This window comes from Saccostrea echinata, unplaced genomic scaffold, assembly GCF_033153115.1.
Source record: "Saccostrea echinata isolate AGI-Se365-2 ecotype Australia unplaced genomic scaffold, CSIRO_AGI_Sech_v1 ptg000001l, whole genome shotgun sequence".
In the NCBI taxonomy this organism is placed as follows: Eukaryota; Metazoa; Mollusca; class Bivalvia; order Ostreida; family Ostreidae; genus Saccostrea; species Saccostrea echinata.
The window spans coordinates 15,033,900-15,059,949 of NW_026889750.1; the positions used below are offsets into that span (position 1 = coordinate 15,033,900).

The 26,050-nt window shown below is 35.3% G+C and overlaps 2 protein-coding genes across 2 annotated transcripts in view; one reads left to right on the top strand and one right to left on the bottom strand.

Moving 5' to 3' along the window:
* The window catches only part of LOC133185588 (oxysterol-binding protein-related protein 1-like), a 329,016-nt gene that overhangs the window by 112,119 nt on the left and 190,847 nt on the right, over positions 1–26,050 (bottom strand). Inside the window, exons 19-20 of the mRNA XM_061320895.1 lie at positions 18,515–18,691; positions 12,972–13,050 (exon numbers count right to left, since the gene is read on the bottom strand). Of these exons, the coding sequence (XP_061176879.1) occupies positions 12,972–13,050; positions 18,515–18,691 (256 nt within the window). The remainder of the gene's footprint in view (positions 1–12,971; positions 13,051–18,514; positions 18,692–26,050) is intronic.
* Positions 22,293–24,312, top strand: LOC133181115 (uncharacterized). The gene is made up of 4 exons (XM_061315660.1): positions 22,293–22,474; positions 22,971–23,041; positions 23,706–23,855; positions 24,167–24,312. The coding sequence occupies exons 1-4, from the start codon at positions 22,293–22,295 to the stop codon at positions 24,310–24,312; spliced, it is 549 nt and encodes a 182-aa protein (XP_061171644.1).

Here is a 26,050-nt window from a genome sequence, read left to right on the forward strand (position 1 = left end):
TTGTTGATTGTATTTTTTTTTTTTTTTGTATTTTTTCCATTTTAAAATTTCAATCTGTGGTCTTGAAAAAAATATATATAATTCTACAAGAAGCCTAGGGGCCACATCACTCACATGAAAACTTTGGCTAAGAAAAAGCAGAAATCAGTTCAGTATTGAAAAGTTTACAAACGAAAGTGGGTTTTTTTTTTTGGGGGGGGGGGGGGGGGAGGGGGTTATAATATGAACAAACTTGCAAGAATCTACATTTCCTAAAGCTGCTTTTCAATAAATATGACATATAATGGCTTTGCTGTTCTTAACGTGAAATTTTTTTTATTGAAATATCCTTTATATTCCTTTGTATAACTATGATCCCCTGTTATGGCCCCTCTATTCTCCTGGAGGGTAATGATTTGAAGAAAATTAAATCTACATTACCTGAGGATGCATGCTTTAATATTGTAATGACCAATCATGGCTTTGCTGTTTTGTGAAGAATTTTTTTTTGATTTTTCCTATGTATTCCCATGTAAAACTTTGATCACCCATTATGATTTGAACAAACTTGAATCTACATTTCCTAAATTATGATGCTTTTGAATAAATATGACATATAATGGCTTTGCTGTTCTTAACATGAAAATTGTTATTGAAATATCCTTTCTATTCCTTTGTATAACTATGATCCCCTGATACACCCCCTCTATTCTCCTGGAGGGTAATGATTTGAAGAAATTTAAATCTACATTACCTGAGGATGCTTTAATATTATTTTGACCAATCATGGCTTTGCTGTTCTTGTGAAGAATTTTGAAGATTTTTCCTATGTATTCCTATATAAAACTTTGATCACCCATAGTGGCCCCACCCTTCCCCAGGGGATAACATTTTGAACAAACTTGAATCTACACTACCTTTGCTGTTCTTGAGATTTTTTCCTTTGTAAAAAATTTCACGCCCCCCCCCTCCTTGTAGCACCTCCCTACTCCTGGGGGTCATGATTTAAGCAAACTTGAATTTACACTACCTGAAGATGCTTCCATATTGATATGACTAATCATGGCACTGCTCTTTTTGAGAGGAAGATTTTTCAAAACTTTCTCTAAATATTCCTTTGTAAAAACTTTGATCCCCCATTGTGGCCTTTTTCTACCCCTAGGGGTTTTGATTTAAACAAAGTTGAATCTACACTACCTGAGAATGCTTCCATATTAATATGACTAATCATGGATTTTCTGTTCTTTCGAAGAAGATTTTAAAAGTTCTTTCCTATATAATCCTATGTAAAACTTAAGATACCCCATTGTAGACCCACCCTTCCCCCAGGGGGTCATGATTTAAACAAAGTTGAATTTACACTACCTTAAGATGCTTCCATACTGATATGACTATTCATGGTTCTGCTGTTTCTGAGGAGAAGATATTTCAAGATTTTTTCCCCCTATATATTTATCCAACTTCGATCCCCCATTGTGGCCCCACCCTACCCCAGAGGGTCATCATTTGAACAAACTTGAATCTACACTACCTGAGGATGCTTCCATATAAATATGACTAATCATGGCTTTGCTGTTCTTGAGAAAAAGATTTTAAAATTTTTCCCTATATTTTTCTAAGTAAAACTTTGATCCCCCACTGTGGCCCCACCATATCCCCGTGGGTCATCATTTGAACAAATTTGATTCTAATCTACCTGAGGATGCTTTCATATCAATATGACTAATTATGGCTTCGCTGTTCTTGGGAAGAATATTTTTAAAGTTTTTTTTACAGATAATCCTATGTAAAACTTCAATCCCGCATTGTGGCCCCACCCTACCCCCGAGGGTCATCCTTTGAACAAATTTGATCTACCCTACCTGAAGATGCTTCCATATTAATATGATTTATCATAGCTTTGCTGTTCTTCTTCAGAAGATTTTTCAAAAATTTTTCCCTATTTATTCCTACGTAAAACTTTGATCCCCAATTGTGGCCCCACCCTAACCCTAAGGGTCATTATTTGAACAAACTTGAATCTACACTATGTTAAGAAGATTCCTATAAGTTTCAACTTTTTTAGCCCAATGGTTCTTGAGAAGAAGATTTTTAAAAGATACCACCAAATTTTCTTTATTTCTGAATTATCTCCCCTTCAAAGAAGGCCTGGTCCATCGTTAGAACAAATTTGAATCCCCTTCACCCAAGGATGCTTTGTGGCAAGTTTGGTTGAAATTGGCCCAATGGTTCTTGAGAAGATTGATTGATTGTTATTGTTTTACACCGAGTCGGCAATATTTCAGCCATATTTCGGCGGGGTTCTTGAGAAGAAGTCCAAAATGTGAAAAGTTTACAGACAGACAGACGGACTACAGACAAAATGTGATCAGAAAACCTCACTTGAGCTTTTAGCTCAGATGAGCTAAAAAGTGATAGAATCACTGCACTGGAGGAAATGGCCACTAATTACAGTACAGTAATATTGCTTTTGGTGAGAATTTGAGTGGTCACTGGCTGCAATACCAGAGTGGCAATTTCTTCCAATTCAAATATATAGGAAATGCATGGGGGGGGGGGGGGGGGGTTGAAAGCGGCTGCTAGTCCAGAGTGGCCGTTGATAAGACAGACTTGACTGTAATATGCAGCATGTGTTATTTGAAAGAAATTTGTGTAATTTGAAAGAAATTAACAAGAACTGTTTGCAACAGAATAAAAAACTTAGGAAAGATGGTTCAAGCATTTTTAGTTCACCTCAACAAAGTTGAGATGAGCTTATGCTACACCCCCAGCATTGGCGTTGCCATCCTGGTTAACATTTTAGGAGCAAGTCCATTCCCAAGTAACTATACTAGGGATGGACACTACCAAACTTGCTTTGGATGCTGGATCTGACGTAAATTTTCCAGATGAGTGACCAGGTTGAAGTTTTGGAGCAGGTCCATTACCAAGTAACTGTAAGCCCTACCTGGACCAAACTTGCGTTGATGATGCAACTAGGGATGTACACTAACCAACCTGCTTTGGATGCTGGATTTGACCTAGATTTTCACATGAGTGAATTTTAGCCATATTTTAAACAAATTAGCAAGGATGATGCATCTTGGGATTGACAATTCCAGACTTGCTTTGGATTCTGAATCTGACCTACATTTTCCAGATGAGTGACCAGGGTAATGTTTTCAGAGTAGAAAAAATAAAAAAAATAAAATTATGGCCTGTTATGATTAAACTTGCACAGATGGTGCAACTAAGGATGAAAACTTCCAGACTTGCTTTGGAAGTTGGAACTGACCAAAATTTTCTTGATTAGTAAACAGATTAAAAGTTTTTTGAGCGGGTCTATTTCCAAGTTACTGTAAGTCCTACTTAAACCAAACTTGCATAGATATTGATCTTTCGATGTACACTAACTAGAAAAAAAATATGATGTGAGATTTGCCTTACTTATAGATAACATTTGTCGAGGTGAGCTTCGTAATCTTTGATTACCTATGTTTTTTACATTAGATTTTAGCATCTGGGTCATGATAATGCTTGATTGAGGGTTTTTTAAGGTAAAACCCCTGTTTATAAGATATCTATACTTACCTGCATCGAACATTTAGCAATATGTCACGGACTCCTACTACTATGCCCAAATTATTTTTAGAAAGAGTTATCTTCCCTTAACCCACTCTCTAATACCCGACATCCGGGTACCTCAGTTTATGTGAGGGAAATAAAATAACCCCTAAAACTCTAAAGTGGGGAGGTGGGTAGGGAATATGCAGGTAAGTATAGATATCTTATAAACAGGGGTTTTACCTTAAAAAACCCTCAGTTAATTTCAGTATCTATACTTACCTGCATCAAACATTTAGCAACTAACAGAATTTGTAGCCAAAGGAGGAGGGAATAGAGTAAATAAAAATCTACTCACCCTAAAGGTTCTTTTTCTTTGCCCACTTTACTGTCTTTAAAATGGAAGACCTGGCAAAGTTTTCTTCACCCCAAGACACATCTTTCAAGTAGAATGAGGTAAATGTATTCTCAGACGCCCAAGTGCGCTGCTTGTAAAATCTGAGTGAGGATCCATTAAACAAGGCCCAAGATGAAGCCAAGCATCTAGTATCATGTGCTCTAACTTCTCCCAAGTTTAGCTCTGTTGAATTCTCATACACATATTTTATAAGGGAAACAATCCATCTAGATATAGAGCCTTTAGCTGCTGGCCTATGTAAATTCTTTTGATATGTAATAAAGAGTGGATCATTCTGATCTCTTATATCCCTTGTTCTCTTTCTGTACATCTTTAGACATCTGCATGGACAGAGTAACAGATCATTTGATTCTGTCACAAATCTGTTAAATCTAGGAATAAAAATTGAATTCCATGCCTTGCCAAGACATTGGTTTTTGGCTAAGAATTGTAAATTAGGAAGAAGTCTAACACCAGTACTTTCTTCTCTATAATTTGATTCCTTGATAGACAAGGCATGTATTTCAATTACTCATGCTGCAGATGCCAAAGCCACCAGAAATACAGTCTTCCAAGTCAAAAATTTCAAATCTATAGATTCAATGGGTTCAAAAGGGTGTTTTGTCAAAGCCCGTAACACAGAGGGTAAGTCCCAATTAGGTAAAAAGGGCTTAATGGAAGAATTAGAATTGAAAATTCCCTTTATGAAGTCAGACAAACTTTTCTCAGAACTGATTGTACTCTCACTCCAACCCTTGTTGACTGTAGCAATTGCTGCCCTATAACCAGTAAGGGTGGAAGCTCTGCATCCCTTTGCTTCATGCAAATATACCAGGAAATTTGCCATGTCTTCTACAGAGGAAGAATATGGACTGACACATTGTTCACTACACCAGCTTTTGTAAACTCGCAGTCTTGCATCATATACTCTTTTGGTTGATGATCTTCTGCCCTTTTCCATGTATTTCTTAGCTCTTGGAGAAAATTTTCTCTCAGCTTGCTTATGCTGGATATTTTCCAAGCTACTAGTCTTAGATTTTCTGGATCTGGATGAACCACTTGACCTTTTTTCTGTGTCAGCATTCTTGACACCACTGGTAATTCTGTTGGATGATCTATGAGAAGTTCCAGGAGTAATGGGTACCATGACCGACGTGGTGCAAATGGTGCTATCAGTATCAAAGTGCAGTGTTTCTGTGCTACTTTCGGTAGAACTAGGTGGAGCAGAACCGGAGGAGGGAATGCATATGCATACATCCCTGTTCAACTTACACTCAGTGCATTTGATGCAAAGGCTCCTTCCATTGGAAATGGGGAGCAATACACTTGAAGCTTCTTGTTCTCCCAAGTCGCAAACAGATTGATATTTGGAGGATCGAATCTCTGAAAAATATTCCTCTAAATATTCTGATGCAGGCTCCACTCTGTCAGTCGAATGCTTAATTGACCCCTGGATAAACTGTCCACTAGGATGTTTCTGTTTCCTGGTATGTGGGCTGCACCGAGGACAATATTGTGACTCTTTGCCCACTGAAAAATCTCCCAGGTCAGAAGACAGAGTAGAAATGATCTTGTGCCTCCCTCCTTGTTGATGTACGAGACAACTGTTAAGTTGTTGCACCTGAGGAGGACTCGCTTGTTCCTGATCTGGGGCAAAAACTGCATCAAGGCCAACTGAACAGCTTTCATTTCTAGCCAGTTTATATGATGGGTTTGTTGAGACACATTCCACTTCCCTGCAATTTGAAGTGTGTCTAAATGGGCTCCCCAACCCATCTCTGTAGCATCTGTCCACAGAACTACTGGCTCTTCCTGGTAAAGAAGAACTCCTCTGAATATATTTGTTCTGTTGGTCCACCATTCCAGATGAGTGACCAAATCTTGACTGATGGGTATCAGGGCAAACAAACTGTCTTTGTGTGGTTGCCATAAGGACAGGAAATAAAACTGGATAGGCCGCATACGTAAACGAGCTAATGGGATTAAATCTATACATGCTGTCATTAAACCCAGAAGCCTGAGAAACTTGTGTGCTTGCACCCATGTTGATCTCTGGAACTGTGCAACTTCTTGCGAAAGATTCTGAAACCTTTCTTCTGATGGGTACACAGCTCCCCTTTTCAAACTGAAATGCGCCCCCAAATAGTCCAATTCCTGAGTTGGTATCAGTTGAGACTTCTGCCAATTTACTAACAGGCCCAAGCTGTGAAGCAAGTTCAGTAATATTTCTCTTTGATGCATTAGCAATTGACGATGTTGGCTCTTGATTAACTTATCGTCCAGGTACATGTATATGTGAATCTGTTGAGACCTCAAATACTGTCCTATTACAGCCATCAGCTTTGTGAAAACTCTGGGAGCTATTGCTAGTCCAGATGGCATTACTCTGAACTGGTAATGCATTCCTTGAAAACAGAACCAAAGAAACTTTCTCAGATTGGAACATGAAAGTATGTATTCTTCTTGAAATTGTCCAATCTCCTTTCCTTATATCTTGTCGAATTGATCGGAAAGTTTCCATCTTGAAATGAGGAACATGCAAGTGAACATTTAGATTTCTTAAATTCAAGATTGGACAAAGACCTCCGTCCTTCTTTGGAACTAAAAAGAATGTGCTGTAGTAACCCATGCCTTTCTGGCTTTTGGGAACAGACTCTATTGCTCTTTTTTCTAATAAATCCTTTATTTCTTCGTATATACACATATTTTTCTGTAACGAACTGAATACAGTTTCTCTTACCCCGCTTCTTGCCGGCCTGGAGGCAAACTGAAGACGAAGTCCTTCCTGGACTATATTTACAACCCACTGGTCGGAAGTTATCTGCTTCCATTTCTCCAAGCATTCCATCAGTCTTCCTCCGACAGATGGAATGTTTGTTTTCTGTTGATCTATTGTTTTCTTGGGCGAAACCCCAACTTTTGGTTGTCTGGTTTCTTAAAACCTTGTCTAGCCTGCTGGGAGTGCTGTCTGTTCTGAAAGGAGGAGCTGTCCTTAGTTTTGTTCTGCCTATCAGAGCTGTCATATCTCCTCTTTTTCGGAGTTGAGTATGTTGACTTATCTGAGGCTTTCGACGTTCTAGAGTCGTCAGACTTCCTCTTTAAGTCCTTATGTTCTAAATCTCTGAGATATTGAGTTTCCTTGGCATCCCTAAGATTTTCTGCACTGTTATGCAACACCTCAAAAAACTTTCCACCAAACAATTTTGGGCCAACTGCAGATTGACGCAGTAATTTATTTTCAGTTGCTTTATTCTTGAAGGCCATGTCTGTAAGATAAAGACCCCTTCTCATAGTAACAGAGTTCAACATCACTCTGGCAGTCACATCTGCCATTGACTGGAAAACCTGAGATAAAGCCTGGGTAGCCTCATGCCTGTCTTCATCAGACTCTGCTCTGTCTAAGTATGTAGTAATCAATGAGCCATAAGAAATCTGTCTAAGCAAGAGTCTTGAGCTCAAGTCCATTCTTCTTAACTCATTATTTGTAGACTCAAATGTCTATTGTTAAACTTAAAAGGCATTGCACTCTTTTGGCTTCTCGACTCAGCAGAACTCATAATACCTTCTTCAATGTTCTCATCTAACTGCGGAGGATACAAAACTTCTTAAAGTGATCCTCATCCACCATGTATTTTTGGTCATCATGTGACCAAAAAAATCTCTAATCTTTCCCTTGTCCTGCCATTCTTTATCAACCTCTTCCAATATGTGCATGATTGAGCCTTCCAAAGGCAGACCAGACTGTTTAGCCTCCTTAGGAATTAATAGATGCTCGGCGACATAAGACTTGTACTCTGTCTCTCCCCTCTTTTCCTTCACAGGAATGCCTAGGTCTGATGCAACTTTTGAGACGAAGCATTTCCAGTCAACTTTCGAAGTACAAGGAAGAGAAGAAGTTGATTGACCTGTCTCAGAGCGATTTTCTACTTCATCAAACTCATTTGATGACTCTGTTATGCAAACAACATCTCTTTCATCTTCAGACTCTTCAGAAGAATCTGAAACTTTATCTGACAGGGGTTGAAACTTGTTAAATCTCCTGTGCTTAGTGCCAGACTCGCTCCTGTCCAATTCCTTAGGTGCCTCGGCAGGCACTTGTTTCGACAACAATTCAGATACTCTTTTATCTATAATATCCTGCTTATTTCCCATCATCCATGGGGGAAACATGAAGGGCATTTCCCTTGTGATGTCTGATTCATATTAAATGGAAAAAAAATTTGCAATTCCAACAGAAGTTGCAATATCCTGGCTTGATTGGTTATGGGAATGACCTGGCCTAACACTAGGGCTCTCTTGTTCCAAGGACGGAACGGCCAAACAATGGTCCAAAATGTCATAGGAATGACTGGCCATAGCAGGTTCGTTGTAAGTTATAGGAATTTGTTCTGAGGACAGAACGTTCCGAACTTCCACAGCAGACTCAGCTGCTTGAATACTCGAGATATTCTTCAGAGAACTATCCCCCAGCAGAGTGACTTCTTACCTTTAGAAGAATCTGACTGTGTCGCTGTCTTCTTTTCCTCAGGGGCTTTAGACACTGTGGCAGGTTTCTTGCTTTTTTGTTTATGCTTTTCTATTATGCGTGTAACCGCGGTCCGTTTATCTTTTGACCAAGCCTTACACACCCTGCAAGGACTAGATTCTGAACATGAACAATGCCGATAACATTCTTCGTGATCGTCAATGCACGACATCTCTCTGTGGCATCACTTGCATTCTTTATAGGATTCGTCTGCCATGCTTACCAATTACTACACGTGGTCAGTACCAACCTAAGTAATTTACGGTAAAATAAACAAACACAAACTAAACCACAGCTAAAAAGCAAAATAACGATCAAAAACTTTAGAATTAAAAGTTAAACTAATCATTTGAATGATATACGCAAAGTAGTATGTAAATGCCTGAAAAAATTCACCGGATAAAAACCCCGCGTGAAACCAAAATGGCAGCCCGAACATAAACTGAGGTACCTGGATGTCGGGTATTAGAGAGTGGGTTAAGGGAAGATAACTCGTTCTAAAAATAATTCGGGCATAGTAGTAGGAGTCCGTGACATATTGCTAAATGTTCGATGCAGGTAAGTATAGATACTGAAATAAACTATGTCAATTAGAACTGTTGGTAAAAGAGATAAATCCTAATGTAAATTCAGGTGGTAAGTAAAAACCAAAATGAAATCAAATCCTCCATGCCAATTACCCTTTAAGGTAGTCCGATCCTCAGGTTCTGAAAATCAGCTTTTAAGTAATTGAAAATGCTCACAAAGATGTCCCTAATTTCACACAGTGAATTCACCCATGGAATTTCTTCCAAGTTCATAATTATAGTTAATCATATTATATAGGGAAAATTATCAAATCTCAAATATATTTTCAGGGAATGCGAATAAAAACACCAGCTTTGCATTTTCTAATTGAAAATTGATCAACAAATATAATTTAGGATAGAATCAAAAGCCTGAAAGGCTTCAATGGCATCGAACACGAAAAACAATTTCAAAACATTTTTTTTTAACTTAAAGATAGCAGTAGGTAAAATAATAGACTAATAAAAATGTTAAGTTTTAAAACAAATGTCAAATTTACAGTCTGGGTCATTATGCCATGGTCCGAATAGAGCAGGGTTCAAATTGACTAGACACCATCGAACATGTTCATGCTGGATATCAAGTTCATCTTTTTTCAGTCAATTAAAGAAATATCAAGGATTTAATGAATTTATATGAATATTTTTCTAATTGTCAATGCCTAAGCATTGTTTTAGTGCATCTAAACAACAACCGTAACTTGCTCTGTTGCGACTACGATCGAGATATGATCGGGCGTGGTAGGCCTATACGGTAAAATGCGATATGGAAGAAATGGTGAAATACAGTAATAACATCAGTTTTTATGATAAAATTGGTTATAAGATTGTAAAAGTAAGGTTTACATTTGGAAATTTAATCCTATTAGTCTTCTAGCATTTGTGTTAATTTAATATTGTGGTTATTTTACCGCCTATTAATATAAGTTGTTAATTGTGTTTACATGGTTCTCCTTCGTAAACTTTATTCATGTCATTCAACACAGCTTTTCTTTAGAAATTCATCCGCAAGAACTGTCACGTTTTTCTTGTGTGAATATAAAAATTAAAACAGGGTATCTTTGTTATGTGATAAATTATTTGTAGATATAATTGATGCAATTTTATTTTCAAGCTATTATTCACTGTGAATATTTTCAGAGAAAGCGATGCATTGTTATTGCTATTTTCTTTTGCGGATGCATGGACTGACACATTCGGTCGCGTAAAGTTTGGTCGCCTACTACATGGCATTCGAGATCAAGAGCTCGATGCCATAAAAATATAGGTATCCAGGCATTTGGAGAAAACTGCATCTTTTTATGCTTATACAGTATTTTAGTTCTTCTTTTTACTTCAAATGTCATATAATACATAGTGTAAAAAGCTTGTGCTATCATTGCTAGACATCACATATCACATCTAATTTAATACCATGCTAATAAGCAGTGGTATCTTATGCTAGACTAAAGGAAAGTCGATTTCTCTAAAATAAATTCATTTTTTTTTCTTTTATGGGGTACAAATGTCAACTTTTTACAAGACTGTTTCTAAGACTTCAAAGAACCTTGAATCATATTAAGATGCATAAAATGATAATTGTTGCACGAAAAGATCTCAATTTCAAGATTCATTTTGAGACTTTTCAAATAAAATAATGAATTTAAGAGTTATCCTTCCTGGCTGAGGATTGGATATCCTTAAGATCTTAGAAGCTAATTCATTTTTTATTGTCTTCAATTATGTAAATATATGCTACCTGTTTATCTTAATTCTGAGAGCTTCTTAAATAAAACTTATTATGTAGCATAACAATTACTAGCGGTTATCTAACTTACTGCTTTTCTTTTGCAATAAAGTCAACAAAGCTCTAGATCCCACATCATTTTTCCAGGTATAATATATTGTTTACACTAATGATTCGAACAATGAGTATGCTGAAAGTACAATGTATTGCCAATGGCTACACTTCTGAAAGTAAGTCATCTTATTAAGATTGTTTAGCCTTCCAAATGTAATGTTGTTCAAAAAGAATTGATTGAATTTATTATTAGAAGAGTAAGCTTAGCAGAAAATTCCTTCAAGAGGCCCATGGGCCACATCACTCACCTGAGCACATTTGCTAGGAAGAAGCAGAAATCGGGTCAGTATTGAAGGGGGGGGGACTTTTCCTATGTATTCCTATGTAAAACTCTGATCGCTATGTATTCCTACGTAAAACTCTGATCGCTCATCGTGGCCCCACCCTACCAACACTAAATTTGAACAAATTTGAATCTACACTACCTGAGGATGCTCCTATAATAAAATGACTATGTCTTTGCTGTTCTTGAGCAGAAGATTTTTTCAAGATGATTCCTATATATTCTTATGCAAAACCCTCGGTTGTGCCCCCCAACCCCTAGGGGTCATAATTTGAACAAATTTGATTCTACAATACCTAAGGTTGCTTCAGTATAAATATAACTAATAATGGCTTAGCTGTTCTTGAGAAGAAGGTTTTAAAGATATTTCCCAGGTAACCTGTATGATCATGTTTTACAAAGGATATATGTTTTCCTTTTACTCTATCTGAGTTAATGATTGGAATGATTATTAAGACAGCTCTGTTTGAGGGTTGATCACACAGTACTTAAATTTTCTCTTATCTAGAGACGGGGACTGGGTAAGGTACTACTTGCACCATGTTTCTCCCCTAGGTTCCCATTGATAAATAAGAACTGGATGTCTCAATCTTCTTCAGATTTACTACAGCTAGAACTTAACTTTCAACCATAGGTTCCCATCGATAAATAAGACCTGGGTGTCTCAATCTTCTTCAGATTTACTACAGCCAGAACTTAACATCAATTCCATGGGATACTTGTCAGTGTTTATAACTTTTATACTTTTACTTTGCTCTTATCTGTAACTTCCCTATTGCTAATTCAACATCCAACTTCTTCAGCTAGCTTCTGAATGCCTGACTTTCCTAGAGCTTTGTCTTATATACCCTTTGGGTTGGCTGGTAAATTGCAAGTTTGTCAGGACATTCCACTATATGAAGTCTTCAATGCATTTTACTCAAATGCCCCTTAACCTTTACACCTATATATTCCTATGTAAAACTTTGACCTCCTGTTGTGGCCCTGCCCTACCCCCAGGGGTCATGATTGGAACAAACTTGAATCTACATTACCTGAGGATACTTCTATTATAATATTACTAATCATGGCTTTGCTTTTCTCAAGAGCAAGATTTTTAAAGTCATTTCCTATATATTCCTAATGTAAAACTTCGACCCCTTCTTGTGGCCCCTCCCCATCCCCAGGGGTTATGATATGAACAAACTTGAATCTAGAGTATGAAATGAAGCTTTCACATAAGTTTCATTTTTTCTTGCCCAGTGGTTCTTGAGAAAAATTTTTTTTAAAAAGGTGCCACCAAAATTTCACGAATTCTTAATTATCTCCCCTTGAAAGAGGGCATGGCACTTCCTGTCAACAAACTAAAATCCCCTTCCCTAAAGGATGCTTTGTGGCAAGTTTGGTTGAAATTGGCCCAGTTGTTCTTGAAAAGTCAAAAATGTGAAAAATTGGCAGATGACAGACGGACGCCAGACACTCTTTGATCAGAAAAGCTCACTTGAGCCTTCGGCTCAGGTGAGCTAAAAATCTAAAACAAGAGAATTAACATTTTCTTAATTTTATCAGCATGATACACTGAGCATTTAGTAATATATTTCACAAGGACTTCTTCCTAATATGTCCTTTAAAAATGTACAGTGATCCATCTCGTAGTGTATAGAACAGCACATTGCCCCCAGGTAATTGACATTTCCTACCTCCAATGCCAAAGAGTTCTGTTAAGTAATTGTGATATGAAGTATTGAACAACAATGCAGTTTAAAGTTACATTTTGTTACCATAAAAGAATAGAAATAATTATAATCCTACTTTCATTTGAAAATATTGTTAATAAACATATTTTATTGGATACTTACATGTTCTACCCAGAGTTTTCCTACAATTACATTGTGAACACAGCAATTGATGTTACTCCATGTGTATGTTTCATTATGACTGGAAAAGAAAATTATAGTACACATTTCTTGTCAATCCTTCATAACTGACAGAAAAATTATTGAATTTTTTCCTAAAAATTTGCAGCACTGCTTATTTTTTCCATAAAAAGGTATCTGATCAAGTGTTCCAAGGAACATCTTTTCATGCATACTTAAGGCAATGATAAATGAAATGTGTACCACTGTATAAAGGGTTATTTTCACCCCTTGTTATTTTGCCCTTTTACAATTAGAAACAACTTTAACCAATTTTAAATTTGCCCAGACACAGCTGTGTTGAAGTGTTAAAGTTGTCCTTCTTGACTTCACCTCACTTGCAACAAGGGTAAACATAGGTAATCAGAGATTACAGAGCTCACCTCAACATAAGGCAAAGTCCCACACTAAACTAATAATCTAGGAGTGTGCATCCCTAGATGCAACATTTATGCAATTTTGGTCTGATAGGGCTTGTAGTTACTTGGGAATAGACTTATCTGAAAACTTAAAACTAGTCACTTATCCAGAAAATGTAAGTCAAATCCAGCATCCGAAACAAGTTTTGAGATTGTTCGTCCCTTGATGCATCATCCATGCAAGTTTGGTTCACATAGGCCTTATAGTTACTTGGAAATGACATCTGCTCCAAAAACTTTAACCTGGTCACTCATCTGGAAAATATAGGTCAGATCCAGCATCCAAAGCAAGTCCAGTAGTGTGCATCCTTAGATGTATCATCCATGCAAGTTTAGTCAATATAGGGTTTATAGATACTTGGAAATGACATCTGCTCCAAAAACTTTAACCTGGTCACTCATCCGGAAAATATAGGTCAGATTCAGCATCTGAAGCAAGTCCAGTAGTGTGAATCCTTAAATGTATCATCCATGCAAGTTTGGTCAATATAGGGCTTTTAGTTACTTGGAAATGAGATCTACTCCAAAAACCTTAACCTGGTCACTCATCCAGAAAATATAGGTCAGATCCAGCATCGGAAGCAAGTCCAGTAGTGTGCATCCTTAGATGTATCATCATGCAAGTTTGGTCAATATAGGGCTTATAGTTACTTGGAAATGAGATCTACTCCAAAAACCTTAACCTAGTCACTCATCCGGAAAATGTAGGTCAGATCCAGCATCCGAAGCAAGTTCACTAGTGTGCATCCTTAGATGTATCATCCATGCAAGTTTGGTCAATAAAGGGCTTATAGTTACTTGGAAATGAGACCTGCTCCAAAAACTTTAACCTGCTCAAAAAACATTAACCTGGTCATTCTTTAGCTGAAATTGCAGCATCTGAAACCTTGACTGATACAATGAAACACACTAGAAGCATCCTCCATGCATCTCTGACTAATATAGGCCATAGAAGTACTTGAAAAGAAAACTGCTCCAAAAACCTTAACCTGGGACATCGACGCCAACACCGACGCCGAGGGTATTACATAAGCTCCCCCAACTTCGTTGAGGTGAGCTAAAAAGGGTGAAAATTTCCTCATATACAGTATCTAGTAGCCTCTGGTACATTTGTTTGAACTTATTTGTAACTCTAAAATGGAGCAAGTCCAAGATCAAGGTAACTGTGCTCCAATTTGTAACCAGAAAATTTATTTTGCAACTGAAAATTAAAAGTAACTTGTCAATGAATATTTGAAACTGAGTCAATTTGGGTCTAGGATTTGTTAGTTTTTCTTATTATAGTACAAGTCAAGAATAAGTTTGAATATTTATATTCTTACATAAATTTAATAAAGTGTAGTAATGACCTTTTTCCTGCCAACCAGAACCTACAGTACAGCTTACAAGTTATTGCCACCATAGGATGGAAAACACACTGTGTACAAGCAAATTCAAATAATTATTGTCCCCCGCTAGTCAAGGTACAATTAGTTCCCTACTGTTTTACTAAGGTCTTCTGTCTAGAGCAGTGTCTTAGTGGTTGTGATGTAATTATTTATGGCATATTGTAACTGTCTTGTCTGTATATATGTCCTGCCTTGTCTGTCCATCATACAAAAAGATTTAAAGTTTTTGATTAATAAAAATTACAGTCAAGATTGAAGTTTTTTAAAACTGCATAAAACTTCAAAATGAAGGTCATGAGGTCAAATATCATTATACAATACGAAAGGTCTTGTCATAAATAATGAAAACCCTGTCTCTTCTATGGCAAAAGTCACAGCAAAAGTTAAAACTAAAAATAAGTATGTCAAACTTCTAGGTCAAGGTCATGAAGTAAAAAATGATGGGTTTTTTTCTGAAAGGTTTTGTCACAGGTCATGCACATGTAAAATATGAAAGCCTTATCTTTTCTCATTGAAAAGTTATGACAAATGTTAAAAATTTGAAAAGTACTATAGATTAATCTTCAAGGTCACAACGTCAAAAAGTACATTCAGATAGGCCTTGTAACAGGTAATGTACATGTCAAATATATGAATGTCCTGTCTTCACTCATTCAAAAGTTATAACCAATGTCAAAATTTTGGAAAAGTAGGTCAAACTTCAAGGTCATGAGGTCAAAAATCCAGGGATGGGCACGATTACTGAAAAATGTAATCGATTAATAATCGATTACTTAGAGGAATTTTGTGTAATCGATTATTAATCGATTACACTCATTTTTGTCCTGTAATCGATTGTAATCGAATACTTTGGAAGATGTAATCAATTAATAATCGATTACTCCCAAGTTTTTATCCCTTCAAATATCAAAGCAATATTTAAATGGTAAATGTTGATGTTATCCACCTAAGTTTGAATGTGTTTCTGCAGTTTCAGTGCAGATTCTTTTAAGGTTTTATTCTGGCTAACATTCTCACTAAATGCCCAAATGAGGGATTCTGTACCATGAAAAGTGGAGACATGATCGATTCCTACAATAAAATATGTCAAGGAATTAATTATTCCTTTCAACCTTGGATCTGAACCTCCATATTCAGATTTGATTTGTTGCAAAAATTATTTATTATAAAATAATTTTATTGTGAATAACTTCATTAGAAGTATTTGTGCTGCCCGTATTTTGACAGTACACATTAAACATTCTTGTGTCTTCTTTAAAAAAAAAAAGAAGTAAATTAGAACTCTTAGTAATAAACATGTAAATCAAATGTGTCTTTAAGTAATTAAACTAATAGCACAATTTCATTCTGTATTGAAATAAGTGTTTTGAGAGCTATTAATTGTTTTAATAATATTGTTTGTCTTCAATAGAACTATGAATAATAAAAGTTAAACACTAGGTAGTTCACAGTTTACACCTCATTATCTGCAAGTCAGGGATATCTCAGTCAATTAATTAGCCAAGATAAGCAAACACAGTGACACTTACTCCCTCTCTTACAGACATAATCCCTCACTGATACAAAAGAAACCTCACAATTTTGAATGAAAACATGAGAATGATTTTGCTAATTTTAAAGTTACTAAAACAACAAGTTTGAAGTTGTTTAAACATTTTCAGATATGAATAAGTATTTCCATCTTCTTTTTTTCGAGTACAATGTAGTTTATTTACCAAATTATTTATATTTAATACAGCACTTAAATCTGTTTTTGCTATTTATAATTTTCTATTACAACCACAAAATTTTTCAATATTTGAAATATGAAAAAGGACATGCAGCAAGAGGACTATGGGTCAAATGTAAAATGCTTACAAAAAATCTATATATTTTATTAATAAATAGTTGAAATACACTTCTGAATTATTTAATACTAGACCAGTAAGTCTATAATGCAATTTTTTATTGAGAACATTATTAAACTTATGATAATAAAAATTAGGTAATCCAAACATTACACTAGGTTGTTTATATTTGATATTTATGTGTGAATGACAGGAAAAAAATCTCCAAAATAACATCCATTTATATATAAAATAATCGAAAGTTACTGTAATTGAAAAAGTAATTATAATTACATTGAAAATTTTAGCTGTAATCGATTAAATTACAATTACAAGTAATCGAAAATCTCTTCAATTACAGATTACTGTCGATTACTTGGAAAAAAGTAATCATGCATTACAATCGATTACGATTACTCGATTACGATTACCCCATCCCTGCAAAAATCATAGAATATTTGGAGAGGTATTGTCACAGGTCATAAACACATCAAGTATGAACACTCTATCATTTCTCATTCAAAAGTTAACACTATTGTTAATATTTTTTTAAAAATAAGGTAAAACTTCAAGGTCAAAGTCGCAGGGTCAAAAACATATTCATTTGGAATGATCTTGTCACAGGTAATGTACATGTGAAATATAAACTTCAAAAGTCAAGACCAAGGTTAAAGATTTTGTGACCTAAGGACAGACTGACAGACAGACAGATGAATGAGATCTTTTGAAAAAGCAGGGGACAAAAATGCTCCATGTTACACCTTGCACATGGTGTCACAAGGTATGTATATATTGCTCATACATACACAAAAGATATACTGTGGAGCACTGCATACTTGACAATTTCCTCCATTTTGCACCTAGTAAGAATATTATGGAATGGGAAATAAGATCGGTTTAGTTAAAAAAAATTAGAATTGAACTCAAATTTAAAGGTGTAAAAGCTAGAAAGAATAAAAACAAGTAATTTACTTTTAGTATATAATAAAAAAGCCCCCCACGGAATGGGGGGGGGGGGGAGGGGGCTTGACCCAGGGGCCATGAAATTCACAATTTTGGAAGAGGCATTCTTCCTCATCATAAAAATGTACTTAGTTCATCTGCTTAATATCCAGGAGCAGAGGAAAGATTTCTAAAGAATTAATGCATTTTCACTATATAATCATTAGAGCCCGCCCTAACACCTGACCCAGGGGCAACAAAATTCACAATTTTGGATATGGCACTCCTCCTCATCATAACTATTGGCTTAATACCCAGGAGCAGAGGAGAAGATTTTCAAAGAATTGATGCATTTTCACTATATAATCATTAGAGCTCAGTCCTGACCTAACACCAGAACCCCTGACCCAGGAGCCATGAAATTCACAATTTTGGAAGAGACACTCTTGCTCATCATAACTATGTACCTAATTCATCAGCTAAATACCAAGAATTAATGCATTTTCACTATATAATCATTAGAGTTAACATGAAACTCAAACTTGATCTGTAAGTCATCAATATCAAGAGACACCAAAATCATCTTATCATGCACAAGCATAGCAAAAAAGAGAAAATTATTAACAAGGGCCTTAACAGTCATATGACTTTAGAACAAGACTGAAAAGGATTTATAGTAGTTTGAAATTAAACAAAATAAACTGATAGATGAAGATATGTTGTCCAAAAGCAAAAGAAAAAGGATGAACAGGGATCAACAATATAGTTAGTCTAGTACTCAGGAGCAATTATATCAGACAGATGCATGGATGATGGACACCTTACTAATTAATGCATAAGCTCTATTGGTCTCTGATCAGTAGATCTAAATATCAAAGAATGTTTTTAAAATATATTATGAATAGACCTACTTTTTTAATTCTAGTGTTAGGATGCCTTTTGGGTTGACTTCAACAGATTTGCCCCAGAACTTGAGTTTTGGATGGATGGAGCCATGGAATTTGTAATGTGGAGACTCCACGTAGAATGCACTGATAGGTGGATGGTGGGATACTTGTTCACTCACCAACCGAAAACCCAAATCTGGTCTGTAATCAAAAGGAACAATAAATTAATTTGCATTCTTCAGAGAATTTCTAATGAATGATTGCAAAATGGATGTAAAATCATCAGCAAAAACAAGGGATAGGTTTGTAGAAATGTATCAGGTTTCTCCATTATTACAAATTTGACTGTGGTTCAGCACTGATGCAATGCTAATATTCATGGTCTTTTGTGACCACAAGAAATGTTTGTGAAACACTTATGCCCCCAGATAATTCGAATTTTTCTAAGTCCTGCAAAGGCATAACTCTGTCAAACATTGCTCGATTGTACCCAAAACAAAACTTAACCTAGATATTTTTATGATTAATCTGTATACCAAATTTCATTTCAGTATGTGAGACCTCTGTGAAGAAAATGAACGGAAATTGTTGGTGGACCGACAGACAGACCGATTGACCAACAGACAGCAGCAAAGCAATATGCCCTCCCCTCTTCGAACAAGAGGCCCATGGGCCACATCGCTCACCTGAGCACATTGGCTAAGCAAAAGCACAAATCAGTTCAGTATTGAAAAGATTACTGGGGGTGGGGGGTTGTATTTTAAACTACCTGATGATGCTTCCATGTCAACATAACAAATGGCTTTGTTGTACTTGAGAAGATTTTAACAACATTTTCCCATATATTCCTTTGTAAAAATTTGATCCTCCATTGTGGCTCCTCCCTATCCAAGGCATCATCATTTGAACAAACTTGAATCTACACTACCTGAGGATGCTTCCATATCAAAATGACTAATCATGGCTTTGCAGTTCTTCAGAAGAAGAAATATTCCTATATATTTCTATCTAAGACTTTGATCCTCCATTCTGGCCCCACCCTACCCCCAGGGGTCATGATTTGAACAAAATAAAATCTACACTACCTGAGGATGCTTCCATATAAATATGACCAATCAGGTCTTTGCTGTTCCTGAGAAGAAGATTTTTAAAGATTTTTCCTACATATTTCTGTGTAAAACTTTGATCCTCCATTGTGGCCCCACCCTACCCCCGGGGGTCATGATTTGAACAAATTTGAATCTACACTACCTGAGGATGCTTCCATATAAATATGACCAATCAGGACTTTGCTGTTCTGAGAAGAAGATTTTTAAAGATTTTTCCTATATATTTCTATGTAAAACTTTGATCCTCCATTGTGGCCCCGTCCTACCCCCGGGAGTCATGATTTGAACAAATTTGAATCTACACTACCTGAGGATGCTTCCATATAATAATGACTCATCATGGCTTTGCTGTTCTTGAGAAGAAGATTTTAAAAAATTTTCCTATATATTTCTATGTAAAACTTTCATCCTCCATTGTGGCCCCACCCTACCCCCGGGGGTCATGATTTGAACAAATTTGAATCTACACTACCTGAGGATGCTTCCACATAAATATGACCAATCAGGACTTTGCTGTTCCTGAGAAGAAGATTTTTAAAGATTTTTCCTATATATTTCTATGTAAAACTTTGATATTCCACTGAGGCCCGCCCTATCCCTGGGGGTCATGATTTGAACAAATTTGAATCTACACTACCTGAGGATGCTTCCATATAAATATGACTCATCGTGGCTTTGCTGTTCTTGAGAAGAAGATTTTTCCTTTATATTTCTAAGTAAAACTTTGATCCTCCATTGTGGCCCTGCCCTACCCCTGGGGGTCATGATTTGAACAAACTTGAATCTACACTACCTGAGGATGCTTCCACATGTGTTTCATCTTTCCTGGCCCTGTGGTTTTTGAGAAGAAGATTTTTAAAAGATGCTATTAATTTTTCACTAATTCTTTATTATCTCCTCTTGAAAGAGGGCATGGCCCTTCATTTGAACAAACTTGAATCCCCTTTACCCAAGGATACTTTGTGGCAAGTTTGGTTAAAATTGGCCCAGTTGTTCTTGAGAAGAAGTCGAAAATGTTAAAAGTTTACAGACATGCAGACAGACAGACGGACGCCGGACAAAAAGTGATCAGAAAAGCTCACTTGAGCCTTCAGCTCAGGTGAGCTAAAAAGAGCATAACCACTAAATAATTTAAAAAACACATAACTCTTCTGAATTAAATAGTTTAATACAAAAATGGTAGTACTTGGTTAAGTGACAATAGATTTAAATAAGAAAAAAATAATAATAAATCGATATCAAGTATATACATGGAAGAAAACAAAAATTAAAACTAGAATGTTTTCAACATATGTATGTGTACTGTGGAAAAAAAAAGTCCCTAATCCCAACCCCTTCCATACATTCATACTTATTAACAAATATTAGTTTATAGATCCTGACAATAATATTAGTCCCAGTGATAACAAGTTTTAGTGTTTAACCTTGACTTTTTTCAAAAATGATTTTGTTTACAAAGGTAAATTTCGCATCTACATAGCTGCAATAATGTAGCCCTCTCCGATTTTTTTTTTTGGGAGAGGGCTACAACTCCTTAGGATCTCCGTAATAGTGCAAGTGCGGGAGTGATTCACTACCGCACAGATTTCGGCTCAAATTATCAGTAAGCGGGTATTTTATTAACATATCTTACCTGAACTCATAAAATGTAGTTATGCAAGACATGAACTGATCCAAAAATATACAGAACAATCCGTATTTCGTGTATGTCAACATCACAACTTGAATTTATCCGCCATGTTTACTGACCTTGATCGATTTTATTTTGGGACAACCAATGAGAATTCGGGATCTAGGGGAGCGGATCTGTTTTAGATTTCCCTTATTATAAGCATAAATATCACTGTTTATGAAAAAAATATTACATGGAATGCTTTTATTTATTGATCTTTAGTGATATCATACAACACAAACATTTATCAACACCGAAATTTACTTTATCAAGTGATTCTAAATTTCAAGCGCAAGTCTCAGTACATCACGCGAGAACTGTCATGGCTGCAGAGGAGAACGACTGGGAAACACGCAGATTTATTTTACTTGGTTTTCGCGTATAATGGGCTATGATGTTGATAGTGAATAAAAATTCCGTCTTATTGGAAGTAAGTTGAATGCAAAAACAATTTATTTTTCCTGCAGTCGCCCGTATCTAAAAAATATATTTGCACCATTACGGAGATGCAGTGGAATTGTAGCCCTCTCCTGAAAATACCAGATTAAAAAAAATCGGAGAGGGCTACATTATTGCAGCTACATCTACAGTGTACATAATTGGCAGAGGAAATTCTGGTAAATCGCACACTCAGTCTTATCTACATATTTACAATTTTTGGTGTCAATTGACTGAAGAATCAAAAAACTTTAAAAACTGTCAACTGTGAATTTTGGTTCTATATTTAGATCTTAATTATGATCTTAAATAATGTGTAGTTGTACACCAGGCTCCAGGATCATGAAACTGTCTTAAATTTAAGTCAGATTTTTTACTTAAATTTAAGATTTAGACTTAGCTAAGATCGCTTACTTAAGAGAATCACAAAACGATCTTAGCATAAACTTAGTTAAGATTTGTCTTAGTTAAAAAACCCTTTATTGTCATAGTAACTCATGCGGTGTTTAGAGCGTATACGGTAAATGTGGAACTCTCCAATGTTTTGGAGATACAATTTTCATCTGCTTACATTAGTTATGCAATGGATGCAGAAACTTCCAAAAAACGAATAAGAAAAAGTAACTGGGACCCCAGGGACGAGATTACATTAGTGGAGGAGGTACAGAAGAGGGAGAAGGTACTCTTTGGAAAATTAGACGGGTCAGGGAGGACTTCTGTTGATAAGACAAAGGCCTGGAAAGAGGTCACTGACCTAGTCAATGCGCAAGTGTTGACATACCACATTTTCCCTAAATCATTATGCATTGCCACAAAATAAAACTTGATGAAAACTAATTGAAAAGAAAACCAATGATGTCTTAAAAATGTACTAGACTGTGGCAGTTTCAACGGTGTTCATACTACATGTATCAGTAATGCAGCTATATATAGGCCAAGCTGTGATTATACGACAGCACAACCACTAACGAACTAAAAAACTCGGACTGTGCATTACAACAGCTGATTTTAAGCAGATAACTCATGCATATACAAGATACAATAGTCTCAAGATTTTAAAATATTGTATACGATTTAGTAGAAAAAGCAAAATACACAAAAGGGGAAACCCGAAAGCTATAAATAGATATTGCAAAGTATCTACATGAGTACATGTATGTATTCTTTATTATGGAAAATAAAATATTAAAAATTAACCACAACTGTAAGAAACATTAAATTCTTATAGTTTGTTAAATAGATTCATGTTTTTTTTCCGTAGTGGAAGTACATTTAGTTCGTGCAGAGACGTGAATGAAATAAAGAAGAAATACCAGAACATCAAACAGAAAGGTATGATGCTCCTTTGATAATTTATAAATACATAAAAAATATTAGATGTACTGTGTTAAGATATTTAAGTTTATAAGTAATAATTAAAATGATATTGATTATATAACAGTGGATGCCCAAGAGATTTTAAGATTAAACAAATTTTCTTATACCCCCCCCCCCCCAAAAAAAAAGAATAATAATAAAATTTAATGTCTGATTAGGAAATTCTCATTGTGTAAAATGTTAATATAGAATCTTAAAAATGTTTCCCCAAAAACTTTAAATTAACAAAACCTCATATATTTCTAAAACATTACAAAAAAATTTTATTGAACTGAAAGTTGTACATTTTCCCATTTTTCACCAAATTATGTATCTTGGTCAAACATAATGTTGTTTATCTAAATAGATATCACTTCTTTAGTGATAGAGGCACCTATTTAAGCAAATTAAGATACATGTATTTGAATTTTGGAAGGAAGAATTTTGTTTGTGTTATTTATCCTCAAAGCTGTATTAATAAATGATGTCATTACTATAAATTTTAAAAATGGGATCAACATTTATTTTCACTACAAAATGTCGCGAATTTAAAACTTTGAAAATTGTTGTCACAAGCAAAATCCCCCATGGGAATTTTCAAAAGTTGGCATGTATGGATTGTCTATATCTTTATTTGTAGCAAAAGAAAAGAGAAGTGCTATTTTGAACCCTAAGACTGGGGGAGGGAAAAAACCATCATCCCCGAATGTTAGTGAACAGTTGTTGTTGGACAACTTGGAAGGCAGACCAAGTCTATGTGGCCTTCCTAGTGGAATAGACACTGCAGCTGGTAATGAAAAATAATAATAAATGAATAAGCTTTTAATGCACAATAACATTAATGATTAATTTTATTTAGTGTATGGTGAACTATTAAAGTATAAAAAAAAAAAAAAGATGAATTTTACAGGGATAATTTTTGTTGATAGAGTCATCAATAAAAAAAATTATGAACAAAAAAAAAATCAGATCAATTTATTATCAAAAATCTGAGATATGAATTTGAATGTACCGGTATATTAAAAAAAATATGTAAATTTTTTATGCCCCACTGCAGGGGCATTATGACACAAGTTAAATTAAAAAAAATCATTCTTGCAGAATCAGTTGTGGATTTCTCAGATGACAACCATGCCTTGCATGAATTAGATTTGACTATAGTGAGACCACTCAGCTTGAGCATTTGTTACCATAAACACAGCCTCTGCCCTCCACATCTACCACTTCATCAACAGAGCTTCATTTGAAACTTACACTAGAAATGCTTCTTCAAGAAGAACTAATCAACATCAAAGAAAGAAGAAAGCTTATTAAAGAACAACAGCTTGTCCATCTTCAAAAACAGCATGTAATTTTAAAAATTAAACAGAAGGATCCCTTTTTCAATTTCAAACACCTTATGAATGAAATGTAAATTTGATTAAATACGTAGTAATAAATACACTGGTTTTTGCATGTGCGATGTGCCTGACATCACAACAGATGTATCAACATCCATGTATTACAAAGCTGTAATACATGCCTTTAGCTTTGTATTACCGTAATGGGAGCAGTAATGCATGGGTGCTGATACATTTGTTGTGACGTACATCATATGGTAGTTAATTCTTATGAGCTTTTCTGATCACAATTTGTCTGGCGTCAGTCTATCTATATGTGTCTGTAAACTTTTAACTTTTATTTTGCCTTCTTTCCTGTCCTCTGGCTGATAACTAAGTGTCTCTCTGGTCAAATTAAATTTATTAAGTATGTAAAATGTATTCTTTACACATTGATAACATCCATCCAATTATTCTCATACTGTATGTGTATTTCCAAACATTATGACATCATTATGATATTTTGTATCTACATACATGTTATAATTGGTTTCTCATAAGTATGTGCATTTGCTATAATTCACTGAATGTTTTATTTCTTCTTTGTAGAATTTAGGATCTATGACTTTGCATTATTAAATTTGTTTTACACATTAATAGCAATTTAATATATTGATATAATTGTTGACAAGTGGCATTGTATTACTGTACTACTGTTATAACAACTGCAGTATAATCACTAGTACTGGTAAAAAAAGGGTTTTCTTGTGGATATGTAACTATAAGAGAGTATCTTCTGCATCAATAATGATCATGTCATTATTCTAATTATGGTTTTTGTTACAAAATTGATCAATACCTCATGTATTTTAACTCTACACTGCTTGCACGCTGTATCAATATCATAATTCAGTGTGATTGTAAGAATAAAAGTATACCATAGAATCAGAACTCATTAGTATGGAGTTTATAGAGGGTACCTAATTTATGAATGATAGTGGCTGTATACTTGCATACTTTTAAACTTTTCATGGAATTTTTCAAATATTTATGCCTTACCACCTGCAGTAAAAATTCTAAAAAGTTAAAAGTAGAGAACTACATGTATCTTTAGTTCTTTATCATTCATCTTTATTATATGCATTTCTTCTCTCTCTGATGTTCTTATACTATAACAAGAAGTTTGTGAGCCAATGCTTACTAATAATACCCCTGCTCTGATGTGAATACACAAGTTTATTTTTGGACAGACACAGGGATAAACAAGAAGTTGACATCAGATTCATACAAAAATGAATCCCACAATATGGCATGCCTAAACAATGAGTGTGCTAAACTTTCAAGCATCTGCAAAAAGTAGTTGCTGAGAAATCTGCAACCAAAATTTGTAATGTATGGTACGGATAGACGCACGGATAAACAGGAAGTTGATGTCAGATTCTCACAAAAATGAATCCAACCATATGGCATGCCTAAACAAAGAGTGTGCTAAAATTTCAAGCATCTACGATGAATAGTTGCTGAGAAAACTGCGACCAAAATTTGTTATGTATGGTACGGACAGACGCACGGATAAACAGGAAGTTGATGTCGGATTCTCACAAAAATGAATCCCACCATATGGCATGCCTAAACAAAGAGTGTGCTAAAATTTAAAGCATCTACG